The following is a 14,527-nucleotide window of genomic DNA, read 5'->3' as shown; positions in this document are numbered from 1 at the left end:
GGTGGTTACCAGTAACCTCACATCCCCTTTTATTTTAATCCTCCAGGACAACAAAGTGAACGGAGTGACGGACTCCACGAGGATCATGGGCTACTCCTTCCTGTATCCGTCAGTGATCCCGCGACCCCACGTGCAGACGGTGACGCTGACGGCACGGGACGAGTTCTTCGTGCTGGGCAGCCGGGGCCTTTGGGAGAGCGTGTCGCCGGTGGAGGCGGTGGAGGCCGTCCGCAGTGTCCCCGACGCGCTCGCCGCCGCCAAGAAGCTCTGCACGCTTGCGCAGGCCTACGGCTGCAGCGACAGCCTGAGCGCCGTAGTGGTGCAGCTCAGCGTGGCTGAGGACTGCTGCTGCTGTTGCTGCCGCGAGCTGCCCGCCCCCCCCAGCCCCAGCCTCTTCCCGGCACCGGCCCGCGACTCCCTGCCCGCCCCCCCGACGCCGTCACCCTGCAGCGAGGCTAGCAGCGAGGTGTCCGCGTCGGAGATGAGCAGCGAGGTGGGATCCACGGCTTCGGACGAATTGCAACAGGGCGCGCTGTCGCATGACGGCCACACGGGGGCGCCATTCACACAAGAGCTGCGCGGCGGCGGCGGTTGCACCCTGCACCCCGTCTGCCCAGCCGACTCCTTCCAGCGGCAACTCTCTAGCGCCACCTTCTCCAGCGCCCTCTCCGACAACGGGCTAGACAGCGAGGACGAGGAGCCGATCGCCGGCGTTTTCTCCAACGGCAGCCGCGTGGAGGTGGAGGCCGACGTCCACTGCCTGCGTGGCCGGGCACGCTCCCTTGTCTCCCGGGCTTCTGCCGATGGAACGGAGCCTCCTAGTGGTGGTGATGGTGGTGGTGAGGTGGATTCGGTTGCTGAGGTAACGGGCCCAGCTGAAGGTGGGGATCATTCCACGCGGACCATGGGCAGGAGGCGGGCCAACGGCTCGGTGGCACCGCAGGAGCGAAGCCACAACCTAATCGAGGTGGCGGCCGACGCCCCTGCCAAGAAATCGGGGGGGTACTTCGCTGCCCCAGCGCAGCTGGACCCCGACGATCAGTTCATCATCCCCCCAGAGCTGGAGGAGGAGGTGAAGGAGATCATGAAGCAGCAGCAGCAACGCGCCCAGCCAGCCGAAGTCCCTCCTGACTACTATAACACGCCGCTGTGAGGCAGACGCGCTGCCAGAGGAGTGCCACGCCAGCCAGACCATTCGCTCTCTTATTTTAACCTTTTATACAGCTAACCCACCAAACATGCTGTTTATTTTCCCCCGACACTATTTTCCAAGCATTACAGCTTCACATACAAGGTTAAAAAGTTAATATAATTTTTACCATATCGTATTACAGTGAGAAATTATGCCGAAGAGCACTTTTAAAAAAAAAAAAATTCCGATCGCTGTCTTTGATTTGTGATAAAGTATCTGTGCGACAATACCACACTGAATTATTGTAGGTGGTGAGTTCATTTCTTCAGTGAATCATGGCTTTTTGGCCGTTTAAAGTCATAGAAATGTGTAGAAATTGTGACAGACTAACTCCTAGGAGTTGCCTACTGATAAATGTGACTTAGTCACTGTACTAATCTTCTCTGAGAGAAAAAGTTGATTTTTCTGCCCTCTTTTCCCCAATGATTGTACATAGTATGAATGTTGTGTAGTGATGATTGATGCCAGTGGCCATAAGGAGGATGTGTGTGTGGGGGGGGGACATGGATCAGTGCTGAACCACCCCCTCCCCCCCCAATTCCACCCTGACCAGCATGACACTCTCTGTATGAGATTTATCTACTAGCAATTGTATCCAAGTGCGACACACAGAAGATTTACTTTTTTGCTATAATAAATCTAAGATTTACGAAATAAAATTTGGTTTCAGCGCCATTCGTTGGGGGACACCCCCTGGGGCCTGGGAGGGATTGTTTTGTTGAGGTTTTGCACCCTGCGCCATGAACCGGCCCCCAGCATTGAAGGCCGAGGTCCTGCGCCAGACACATCCTTGGCCCTAAAATTGCTCTGAGCTCAGGTGACCTCGAGTGACTGAAGACGTGCAGTTCAGTGGCCTGTGCTCTGCTGCCCCTTGCAGGAAATGTACTGCATTACATCACCAAGGCAATTCCCAGTAACTATTCAGAGCATACAAGTGACACCCTACCCCAATACCAAAGTTCCCAGCATTTGCCAAGACACTGTAACTGAGATCAGTGGGTGTGTTTACAAAGGAGACAAGGTTAAAGGCAGGTAGCGTTAATAGGAGCTGATGTAGCTGTCCGTGGTGTTTTGATCACCTGCATGATTTAATTGGTCACTTTAAAGGGATCGTGCATGCATTGTAATGCAAGTGTTGCACAGGAAGTGGGTGGACATGACTTCAGTATAGCCAGACAAACCATCTGTTGTTTGAACCAGAGAAACCCTCAAATGACCTTAAACCCAGCCGAGGGGCAGCCATACCATTTAAGCGGAAAGTTCTGGAAAGGCCCTTTCCCTGAACCTGCGGGGGGAGGTGTCATTTATTAGCATAAATGTGGGGAAGGCATACCGAAATTCCAGAATCTTGGAGAGTCCATCATTTTGCCGTCTGAACACGATGCAGCAGCGGGGAAAATTCAAGTGAAAGATTCACAAAAGACCGGAACGACCAGGCATTTGTTTCCAGATCAGTGACTTCTTTGAACTGTGCTTTTCTTAGAACTGCCTTGTCCTCCCGGAAGAGGAGCCAGCCTGGGCTCCCAGAAAATCTTCTTTTCCCAGGATGCCTTCTAATACGAATCCGTGTTTCCCATGTAGCTGAATGTCACACTCTGTAATGCCAATGGGAGCTCTTAGGCGACCTGTTCCGCGAGTTAATTTTCAAAGTCCTCTGCAGCAGACCCCTTTGAAGGAGTGATGTTAATTTTTTTTTTTTTTTTTTATAAATATTCCCTGAAGGTGGCACACCATTTAAACATGAAGGATCCAGTCCAACGTAAACCAGTCAGCTGCACTGTGTTTCAGTAAAAAGTCTCTTTAATAAATCGTTATACATATGTTCAGATAACTATTAAGATGTAGTAGGAGGAAAATCTTAAAAGCTGAAGGTTCACAGTATAATAAAATAGCGATAAAATGGTGACATTAGCCCCTGCAGTGGGGGGGGTCTCCCTGAACCCCATCACCCTGGAAACCCCTTCAGTCGGGACTCCCTCAGTCCCTCTGAAGGAACTGTGTTGCTTTTACTGAGCTGCTGATTAAAATACACTTAAAAATATAACAATGCAGTACAGAAGGATTTGGATTTGTTTGTTACATGGGTACTGATGAGTTTGTGTTAAGTCACGGTGCAGTTACTACAGGTCATAACCACTACAATTATGCTCAGTTATGTTGGTGTGAACCAGAAACACCACTGAGTCTTATTGAGTCAACCTGTCATGTTAATTCGAGGTAGACCTAGAATAATATCAGTTTGTTCAGTTGAACTTTACTGATACCAAGGGAAGTTATCTTTTCTTATTAAATCTACAAGCAAAAAAAGAAAAACATTTGTTCATTTGAGGTAATTCCATAATAATGTCATATCAAATCAAGGTATATCATTTTTAGTCACATATCCATATACATTTGTAAAACGGGTACTTCAAAATATTTTTGCTCCTTGAAAGAATAGAGATAAACATTTCACTATTTTGGTTTTATCAGTAATTATGCAAATAAGCAAATATTAATAACCTCATTCTGTAAAAAATAACTCATTAAATTCCAAAACTAAGTTACTCTGATAAATTCTACAAATAAAATGAAATGTATAAGGAACTGGCTCGTTCGCATTTAGTCTAACCACGACAAACGTTACAGGGAATCATGAACCAACCCAATCACATGATCTAAACTGTGAAATTCATTTAACCAACAGCTCAACCAAATGGAAAAAAAGGCATTAACTAGCATAAAGGCGAGGTTTTGCCGTTCTTGTATGTACAAAGATATAAAAATAAAAAGTTCAGAAAGCAGCCTTCACACAAATGTCGTGTCAGATCGCAACGGGGCCTCCTGCTGGTGGGAGGTCTCCTCCTGGCTGTACCTCCCGCGGTCATCCATATGCGAGAGGTAATTCCTTACGTGCCGGATGGTTATGCCAGTCAGGACGGCGCCCGCGGCATATAGGCCAGCTGTGATGAGGCCAAACAGGGCCACAGAAGCGTCGCCGCCCCCTACGTTGCAGTTCATCCAGGTGTAGCCCTGCCGGGCATACAGGCGCTCGCGCATCGTGCAGACGTCGGTGGCGTTCACCTGGATGACGAAGTGCAGGTACAGGCCCACCGCCACCACATAGGCGACGGCGCCCACCACCTGAAAGACGAACTTCCCGAGGAGCAGCTTACGGGGCAGCAGGTGGGCGGGCCGGTTCCCGGACACCACGAAGAGCAGCGAGAGCACGCCGAGGGTCAGGCTGAAGGCCACGCCCCCGTAGACGCCCGGCGATCGCATCTGGTTGTACTTCATGTCCAAGTCGCGCACCTGCTGCAGCTCGGTGCCCTCGAAGGGGGTGTATGCAGTGTTGATGCTGAAGCTCCCGGCGGCCAGGCCCCCCATAGCCGACATTCCCGACATCACCATCATCGCCGCGACGACGCAGATCAGCACCAGGATGTTGGTCAGCACCGTGCACATCAACACGATACCTGCACAGAGAGGGGTGTGGGGTAAGTACATACACACACACATACACACACACACACACACGCATACGCACGCACACACGCACGCACGCATCTCCATTCCTGCCCCAGTGGGGCCTCCTATTAACAAGCATGAAACATGACCGCTGTAAATACACGTTATTTTCTTAATCATCGCTGTCCGCTTATGTTGTGTAACGTGTCCATCTAGTGCTAGTGGGCTCTCTGGGCATTCCTCCAGGAAAATCCCCGGAGGGACCCACTTCCTCAGCTCCCACCAATCAGATCACAGGAAGCCAGTGCATGCAAGCAGCAGAGGCACTGAGCTTGAGCTCCTGCATTTGACCCAATGACATAAAACCAACAAATTTGATTTCGCTACATTACGATTGTAAATTAGGCTGTACCTATTGGACTAGAAAACCGAGAATGTAACTGGATTCCATCATTTGGTCTGTATGTCTTTATTTATTGTTTTACACCTTACCAACCTGTGGACACACTTTCCACCAGTATGGACTGGTAATTTTCCAGTTCTCTGTACACCTTACACTAGTGGTGATTCCTAACATTTCTGAATAATTAACTGTCAGCTTAGTGGTGATTGGGTACAGTCCATTTAAGCTATAAGAACAGACCAATCAGATGTCCCCCAGTCTCATACCCAAGACGTAGCTGAGTACATAACTGTATTTGTACACCCAATGAAGACAGATCATTTTCATTCTCATAAAGCTTGAGGTGTGGGTAAAATTCTCTATCACCATGAATTCTGTGAAATGCTTTAATGAATCTATGTTTGGTCCTTCCCTGTCATCATTGGTTCCTAATAATGCAATTAATGACTTCTACCCCAACAAAATAGATACCATGTGTAACAAATAAAAAGGCTTTAATCTAGTGGAGGGACAGACAGCGACACAAAGCCTCAAGACCACCACAGACGGCATTCTAACACGCTCAAACACATTCCAGTCTGTTGAGAAAAAAAAACGTCTCAGCGAAATTAAGCACCTGCGGGGGTGTGTCAGTGTGGGGTAAGTGTGGCTTAATCAGCTGATGGCTGGTCAGTGGACAGTCATGTGACTGGCACCACAGGGACTGCTGGACTTATTTTCAGTGACAAACTCAGCTCTGTACAGCATGTACAGGCTTCTTGTGTGGTTACTGCAAACTACAGCTCTGAGCAGCTTTATTTGACCTAGCGGTTCCTGCGTTATACTGGGCAGTAATCAAAATGACATCACTGGGCCTGTGCGAACAGAGGCTAACCCTCCTACTGCAGTTAACACTGACAGTCTGTGTAGGATTAACAACCTGTCACAATCATGAGATTTCATTTTTGTTCCTGTCTAACCTTTAACCAGACTGGAACAATCAAAACTAAGAGTCAAACATTTTATAAGACTCTGCATACTATCAAATTAATATTTTTGATCTGGATTTTTTCAGCCCTAAAAATAAATCCAGGGATTTAGCCTTTACAACAATGTTTCTCAAACCGGTCCTCGGAGATGCCCAGACAGTCCATGTTTTTGCTCCCTACTGAGAGCTGGGAGGGAGCAAAAATGTGAACCGTCTGGGGGTCACTGAGGACTGGGTTAAAAAATACTGCTTTACAAGATGAAGATCATAATATGGTGACAGGATGATCATCCATCCAAGAGTTTTGGGAACGACACGCTGATTCAGCTCCTTGTTTATAGTTGATGTGAAGGTGGTGTAGTGATGTCATAAACCAGGTTTCCCATTTCAGTTTCCTGTTGTACCCTTGAGGTAGAAACAGTGCCCTTCTGTTGTACCGCGAACGGAATAGCTGCGAGTCACTTTTGAAACAAATGTCAATATGTTACCTAAACGAGCATGTTAATAACATGGATCCACTACTGCTCCCGTGTTTACGAGTCATGTGGCACCCATCAAAGGTGCACTGAGTACGTCACATGGTACAATAATGTCACCAGGTCAAGGGAATGTGGTTTCAGAGCAGAAGCCCTATCCTCAGAGCCCAGGCCTCCCACACAGATCACAGAAAGAATCCGGCACCTTCAAAACCCTATAATTACTATTTATAATCCCATGAAATGGTCCCCCTGACACTGAAAAAACCGGCACTTTGGGAATATGGTTGTCTATACAGTATAAACTCGTTTTTTTTTTTTTTTTTTTGAGAGAGAGAGAGAGAGAGAGAGAGAGAGAGAGAGAGAGAGAGAGAGAATGCATACCCTGTTAAACCAGTAACCCGCTGTGTCCCTGTTGCACCAGTCAGACCTGCCTGACCAGCAGCGGGAACAGTAATATCCTGGTAGTATCGGCAGGCGTGGTCATGAGAGAAAAAAAAAAAAAAAAAACATTGTGCAGTTCGAAGAAAATGCAGTTCGTGGAACAAACAGGCTGTAATTCCAGTGCAATCCATGCAATAATGTACCGGGTGCATTCCCGCTGTCAGTCACCAGAGGGTGCACAGTGCAGGTTTCGATGCTCACGAGTGACCAAGATTAACATTTCCGGTTTAGTAAAACATACAGAGCAGGGACTTATAGCGCAAACTAAAATGCTTTAGAAACACAATAGACTGAGGTAGCATTACTACTTTTTGTGATGGATCATACTACACACACAGCATTATCTCACGAAATTAGAGGTGCAACATTAGGGCAGCTGAGAACTACTTCACTCTGCTCCACCCCAGCTGTGTCTCTGATCGTTTATCACATTCCTCCGCAGCCAACTTCCTTGCTGTTATTGCCAGGCGATCCGAGGGGTGCACAAATGCCAACCCAGCTCTGCCAACCTGCCCTATGAAATCTGAACCAGATTCAAGATTATACCACGTCTGTGTCTGTGTGTGTGTGTGTGTGTGTGCACTCAAAAGTGTGCGTTACTGTGGATGCACGCCAAGAAGACAGAAGGGAACTGGCATGTGTATGTGAGTACTAACAGAAAAGAGGAACAGTTCCACTACTGCCTACTAACTGGGAACATCTTATACTCGAGTCAGACATCACCTTGGATACAGGTCCTCCGGTTACGTAATCCATTCTCATAAAGCTCAACTCCCCTGGAGAAGCCAACAATCTTGGTCTGTCCCAAGTGCCTCATACCCAACAATCCTATTCTGTCCCTAGTGCTTTACCCTCGATGATCCTAGTTTGTTCCAAGTGCCTCACACCCGCCGATCCTAGTCTGTCCCAAGTGCCTCACCCCCGACGATCCTAGTCTGTCCCAAGTGCCTCACAATTGACAATCCTAGTCTGTCCCAAGTGCCTCACCCCCGACAATCCTAGTCTGTCCCAAGTGCCTCACCCCCGACGATCCTAGTCTGTCTTAAGTGCCTCACAATTGACAATCCTAGTCTGTCCTGAGTGCCTCACACCCCCTCGCAGGTCACAGCTAGCCCCTAATGATAGATGCGGGCTGCTTCCCTCCCACATTCACATGACAAATGGATTGCTGGAAATATGTGTGTCACGTCAATCACATCAGACTTTTGTCAAGGTTTTATCATATTTTTCCAAACGGATGAATGGATGCATGCATGCATCCACTTACAGCTCTCTGCAATGTTAAGTCAGAGAAAAAAAGACTTCCGTAGACAGCATAAATATGAAAGAATAGATCATATGGATAAATTTGGGTTTATTATTCCATTTTCAACTTATTTAGCAACCCAAATCCCATGAGAGATGGCCGAGGACATCAGACAGGACGTGTGTGTGCATTTGTGTGTGTAACATAGAGACTTCTTAGGTGTTATTCCAAGCCACTGATTTTGACAGTCTGCATGTTTTAGGACCAGAGTACCTGGGGGAAACCCATGTAGCAGACACATAGCCATACAGTAAAATTAGCAGTTTGAACCCCCCCCCCCAAAAAGAATAAAATTAAAAAATTATTTCTGGATTTGGGCCTGCAATGTAAACATTTGGGAGAACGTGTAACACACATAGGAGAAGTGACGTGGATTCGAACCTGGAGCCCTGGTGGTGGGACAGCGGGTTTTTGTAACAGCCCTACTTTTCATGGTTCATCATGAGTTACTCATAACTGGAAAGGCAGATTCTCATGAGAAGCCGCTTATGGTGCCCCACAGGCCGTCATGGTTCATCATGAGTTACTCATAACTGGAAAGTCAGATTCTCATGAGAAGCCGCTTATGGTGCCCCACAGGCCGTCATGGTTCATCATGAGTTACTCATAACTGGAAAGGCAGACTCTCATGAGAAGCCGCTTATGGTGCCCCACAGGCCGTCATGGTTCATCATGAGTTACTCATAACTGGAAAGGCAGACTCATGAGAAGCCGCTTATGGTGCCCCACAGGCCGACATGGTTCATCATGAGTTACTCATAACTGGAAAGGCAGACTCTCATGAGAAGCCGCTTATGGTGCCCCACAGGCCGTCATGGTTCATCATGAGTTACTCATAACTGGAAAGGCAGACTCTCATGAGAAGCCGCTTATGGTGCCCCACAGGCCGTCATGGTTCATCATGAGTTACTCATAACTGGAAAGGCAGACTCTCATGAGAAGCCGCTTATGGTGCCCCACAGGCCGTCATGGTTCATCATGAGTTACTCATAACGGGAAAGGCAGACTCTCATGAGAAGCCGCTTATGGTGCCCCACAGGCCGTCATGGTTCATCATGAGTTACTCATAACTGGAAAGGCAGACTCATGAGAAGCCGCTTATGGTGCCACACAGGCCGTCATGGTTCATCATGAGTTACTCATAACTGGAAAGGCAGACTCTCATGAGAAGCCGCTTATGGTGCCCCACAGGCCGTCATGGTTCATCATGAGTTACTCGTAACTGGAAAGGCAGACTCTCATGAGAAGCCGCTTATGGTGCCCCACAGGCTGACATGGTTCATCATGAGTTACTCGTAACTGGAAAGGCAGACTCTCATGAGAAGCCGCTTATGGTGCCCCACAGGCCGTCATGGTTCGGAGGGTCGCGAGCACCTACCTCTCCTGGAGCAGATATATGTCCACTTGGACCTCTGGGGCTGTTCCTGGTGACTGTGCCTCACAGAGCTCCTGGGGTAAGAGGGCCGTGAGGATGACCTGGTGAAAAGGACAAGGGAGACAGGCTGCCTCAGCTTCCCAACGCGGTTCATTACAGTTTTCCTTCACATTGGCTCATCCACACACTACACTGTGTTGCAAGGGGTTTCAAAGCCTTGGAGCACAAACAGTAGCATGGGTGTAACTCCAGGGAACAGTACAGTCTGTTGCTGGGTTTTTTTTTCCTCTGACTGCCTCGCCGCTTGTTCCAGAGAACTGGTCTGACATGGTAGTGCTGCCAGCCACCCGTATCTTATGGGATTGTCCCGTATTGAAAAATTAAATGCTGTGTTCTATTTTCAACTAATTCGTGATTGATGTGATTTTTTTGTGAATGCACAGCAAGTTTTATCATCGGTGACCCTGGGGGGCGGGGGGGGGGGGGGGGGTTTGGGCTTCCTGCATTTCTTCAGCTTGGAACTGGAAACCCTAATTGCTGGTGTCTGTCACTGTTAGCACTCAGGCCTGCATTCTGTGTGTTCTGCTGGATGGCAGTGAAAGAAGCTCATAGGATTTCCTGCTTTAGTTGGCACACTGTAAACAGAGTTTACGGTACAATAAATTGCCAAAGTACCACCACACCACCAACGTCTTTTATTTTGCTTATCCACAATATCACCTTTTTCAAAATATGTTGTAGCTGCTGTGCTGCCGCATTCCTCTGAGCGAGCGCTAATCTTTCCCCATGACTCACATACATTACCAAAACAGTAGCATGCGGCATGCTCCGCTAACTCAAACTTGCTGTGTGTTTGTTGGCATAGGGTGACTGTTTTTAAAAGATTATCATATGATTGATTGCAGGGCTATCGTTCAGTAAACCTAAAACTAAAGTAAAATAAGATACGAATATAAAATCCGACCCATAAAATAACACTTTTAGTCTATCTCAGAAGTATTTACTAAATTGTAAACTGAAATATAGGGCTATGAAAACAATACAGAAAAATACCTTAAAAATAACAACTGATATAACCACAATGAAAAATAAAACTAAACCAGATTACAAATGAAAACTGATACAGGCAAACACCAACAGCTCCTTTCTGTTATAACTCATATAGCCCTTCCAAAAGGCGGAGCTCTTGGGGATGGTGTTTGGCTCATCTAGTTAGAAATCTGTGCCCGTATTCAGAAGGTTGCTGGTTCGAATCCCAGGACTGACAGAATGATGCTGCCATTGGGTCCTTGTGCAAGGCTTGTGACCCCCAACTGCTGGGACCCCTAGGCTTGCTGTGTGTGTCTCACGAAGAGCAAGATGGGATAAGTGAAAAAACAATTTCCCTATGGGGATGAATACGATATCATGACTATATTCTATTTGGGGGGGGGGGAAATCACAAATGTTTCGGCAGACTGAAATGTCTGTGGAAAATAACCTGGCACACACTCATGAAGCAGATGGGGAATGTGACACCTGCTAGCAGGACACTGACCTGTTACCTGACGAAGAAGACATTCCGTTTCTTTGGTCCCTCTGCGTTTTCCCCACCCTGGGCTCATTATTCCCATCCCTGTGTCCCCGCTGAGATCTTGTCTGGCTCATATCTGCCAATTACAAGAAAAACATGTAACTTATTTTGTCTCTTGAAAGGCAACAAGCTACCACAATGATCCATCTTTCATTTCCACTCATCAGGGGTGTTGTCCACGGACAAGTAAACTTAGAAAATCCACTTGTCCACCAGTTAAATTCACTTGCCCATAAACAAATAACAAAAGTGAAAAGGTTTATTTTTTCTGATCTCTTTCATTGATACCAAAACTGCCTTCCATTTTAAAACTGAAAAAAAGTTCTTTCAGGGAGTAGTATTTTGCCACTTTGCTCTAGAACATTAAATAAAAGATTTTTTTTTTTTTTTAATCATACTCACGACCCCTTTCAGTTTTTGTTTTTTCTTTTCTTGCCCTCATTGTCAGTTTTTTTAGGGCCTGTTGTGCCAATTTTAATCAAGAAACGATTCATTTCTCATCCGCGATGCTACTTGCTTCAGTTTCAGCAACACGCAAATAGCGAGAAAAACGTGCTTACCGCAGTGCATTATGGGATACGCACGGTAATTCCTAATGACGTATTCGAAATTCCACAAGATGTTACATTTCCAAAGAAGTAAATATTACCGATGTTGTCGGGAAAAAATTATCGCGTCTAAGTTAAGATTTTTTACAGATATTTGGAAACCGTTAGAATGTTTTCTTTATTTTTAATAAACTGACAGCGCGAAACCAACTTGTTTTATATGAAAAATTCTCTAATCAAAAACGATCTATAGACAGCTCATCAAAATTGATGTCACGCAATAAATTTCTTAACTCCTCAATATATCACAACCAACCAATAATATATAAAAGTTATCGATTATAATGAAAAATCATCAGATTAGCCTACATCGTAATGTTGGCATGAAAAAAATGACCGCATCTCCAAGCGTGTAAACCAATAGGGTAAAATACTTATGTATGACGTAAGAGTGCTTCCCCTTTGAAAAATCAGCCGTCATTTTGTAAACAATATTGAAGACCAATTTGAGACATGAAGTCTACATGAAGTAGACTGTTTCCGCACGAAGTAGGCCTACGCACTCAAATGTTTAAAATGTGAAAGTAGTGGTAAAACACATACAATTATTTTTTCTCCAGAAAATTGCACTTGTCCGCGGACAACTGAAACCAGAAAAACACGCTTGTCCGACGGTCAATTTACCCGTGTCGGACGGGTCGAGCGTTGGATTTCCGCACCCCTGACTCATCTTAAGTGGGAGCCCTGGGCTGACATCAGTATGGACCCTGAGTTACCTGTAAATGCTCCATTTTCCCAGAGAAGGGGGGGGCTGGTGTTCGCTGGAGCTACAGGCTATATCAGGGGTGGGCAATTTTATCCGCAAAGGGCCAGTGTGTATGCAGGTTTTCGCTGCAACTCCCTAATTAGATTACTAATTAGAGGACTGATTGGCTGAAGAGTCCTCACACGTGGGTTTGAAACACTGACCTAAAGGTTATCCAGTCCTGGAGGGACAGTGCCCTGCACATTTTTGGGTTTCCTCTCATTTAACACACCTGATTCAACTCCTTGTGCTAATTACCACAGCTCTTGAGCTGAATCATTTATGGTGGAACAGGGAAAGAACTAAGCTACACTGGGCTACAGCCCTCCAGGACGTTATCCCGCCCCTCCATCCACTTATTCAGTAAAAATCAGAGCAAAACAGAAAACCTTTACTGACACAGGTACACACTAAGTGACCAGTTTCCCTGAACAGCGTGTCTTTCAGTTTGTGGGAACAATCAGGACTACCCGGGCGAAACTCATCCAAAACGCGAGTATGTTACGCAACAGTGGGGCCGCCTCCTAATCACAACACGTCATATGATATCCACAAAACTCTCAAAATTCAGCGTAACATTACAACAAACGGACAATCATTTCCGGGGAAGATTGTTCAGTTCTGCTCAGTTCCTTTGAATGGTTCTGAAACATTCCAAGAAACAAGACATCAATATAACAATGTAGCCTATGCTCCGCAGTCAGCGCGTTGCTACAAGGGTCTGGCAAACCAAAAACGAAATGGAAAAAATAAACATAAAAAATAAATCAACTACATAGGTGAAATCACTGATAGATCACGATTACACATTCAACTTATGTTATAGGCTAGAATCACAGATCAGAAACAGACTGACCAAACACATTGTAATTTAACCCAATTTTTAGAATGAAAAAATTACAAAAGCAACATACTTACTGAACTTGGAAAAGGCAGGCAGTATTTACCGTGGGAGCCCTTATGCGGATCATAGTGCGCTGGCGAAGCTCTCGCGATCACCTGCTGTCCGCGGTCACCCCACCCAGGGAGGAGGCGGGGCACGACGCAGGTAGCCTGCTCCGGAGCCGAGGGAACCGTCCCAGGATCGGCCGCTTGCGGAAACACTGCTCCTTTGTCACCAGTCTTAAGAAACGGCCGCTTTGTTCAGCATCGGTTCGATCAACAAGCATGACGAAACTTTTGGGACGAACTCGGTGCCGATCTGTCACAGCCTTCACTAGTCTATGTCCAAAAGGAGATAAACAACCAGGAATGTCTCATTTCCTCATTTCTACGGTTATTGTAATTAAACTGAAACTGGAAATGAATCACTGAATATTGGTTGCTTGAGGGAAATACCTTCAGTTGTACTTTTCTAAATAGCAATAGCAATATGACAATAGTTGTGCAAAAACTTGAACGGGTTTTCCGTGAACCTTTTTTTAACAGTAAAACGCCAGAAGTAATAAATCGTTTATACACGCCTGCCTTGAACACTTTTACTCTCAATTTCACAACGTATTATCAAGCTTTATATTAATATTTTTAAATTATATCATACTTACTCCCTGGCAGAGCTACTGCATCTTACGGACGTAAGTGCGCTAGCGCAATTGCAGTAAAAAAAAAAATATATATTTTAGAAGTCCGACGCAAAAGACGGACTTTTTGTCATATGATGTCCTCTAGTGGAGGCAACTTGTTACAACAACTCTTTTCATAATGCAGTACGTATTTCAGGCAGACGTTTGCAATCAATGCCCCCAAGCTTTGGAATAAATTACCCCTAATGTTGTCATCTTAAATCTAATCTCTAAACATATTTTTATTCCTTAGCTTTTAACTCAGTTTGAGAGCTTTTTTGTTGTCCAATTAGAAATTGTGCATATATAAATGTGTTTTTTTTTTTTATATATCTATTACTTATTTCTATCCTCTGTTTTACTCTTCTGTTTCGTTAGTTTCAACCTCATTTGACCAGGCTTCGATCCCAAGAGTTATAGAAGCTTTTG

The 14,527-nt window shown here is 45.9% G+C and overlaps 2 protein-coding genes across 6 annotated transcripts in view; one reads left to right on the top strand and one right to left on the bottom strand.

The window, feature by feature from the left end:
• LOC111850047 (PH domain leucine-rich repeat-containing protein phosphatase 1) overlaps window positions 1–1,851 on the top strand; it is a 35,477-nt gene extending 33,626 nt beyond the window's left edge. Inside the window, exon 17 of the mRNA XM_023823487.2 lies at window positions 47–1,851. Within this exon, the coding sequence (XP_023679255.2) occupies window positions 47–1,153 (1,107 nt within the window). The 3' untranslated portion in view covers window positions 1,154–1,851. The remainder of the gene's footprint in view (window positions 1–46) is intronic.
• A 1,123-nt stretch (window positions 1,852–2,974) lies between these two features.
• LOC111850129 (MARVEL domain-containing protein 3) lies at window positions 2,975–14,202 on the bottom strand. 5 transcript variants are annotated; one of them, XM_023823704.2, is made up of 5 exons: window positions 14,081–14,202; window positions 13,451–13,757; window positions 11,148–11,259; window positions 9,614–9,711; window positions 2,975–4,647 (listed from the first exon to the last, which is right to left on the bottom strand). In XM_023823704.2, the coding sequence occupies exons 3-5, from the start codon at window positions 11,255–11,257 to the stop codon at window positions 3,980–3,982; spliced, it is 876 nt and encodes a 291-aa protein (XP_023679472.1). In that variant the 5' UTR covers window positions 11,258–11,259; window positions 13,451–13,757; window positions 14,081–14,202; the 3' UTR covers window positions 2,975–3,979. The 5 variants fall into 5 exon arrangements, with proteins under 5 accessions (XP_023679472.1, XP_023679470.1, XP_023679473.1 ...); XM_023823702.2 differs by having other exon boundaries at window positions 13,455–13,757; XM_023823705.2 differs by having other exon boundaries at window positions 13,484–13,757.
• Between the last annotated feature and the right edge of the window lie 325 nt (window positions 14,203–14,527).

This window comes from Paramormyrops kingsleyae, chromosome 1 (assembly GCF_048594095.1).
Source record: "Paramormyrops kingsleyae isolate MSU_618 chromosome 1, PKINGS_0.4, whole genome shotgun sequence".
NCBI classification, from domain to species: domain Eukaryota; kingdom Metazoa; phylum Chordata; class Actinopteri; order Osteoglossiformes; family Mormyridae; genus Paramormyrops; species Paramormyrops kingsleyae.
The sequence above is the reverse complement of the archived record's forward strand: the minus strand, read 5'-3'. Positions and strand labels throughout refer to the sequence as shown.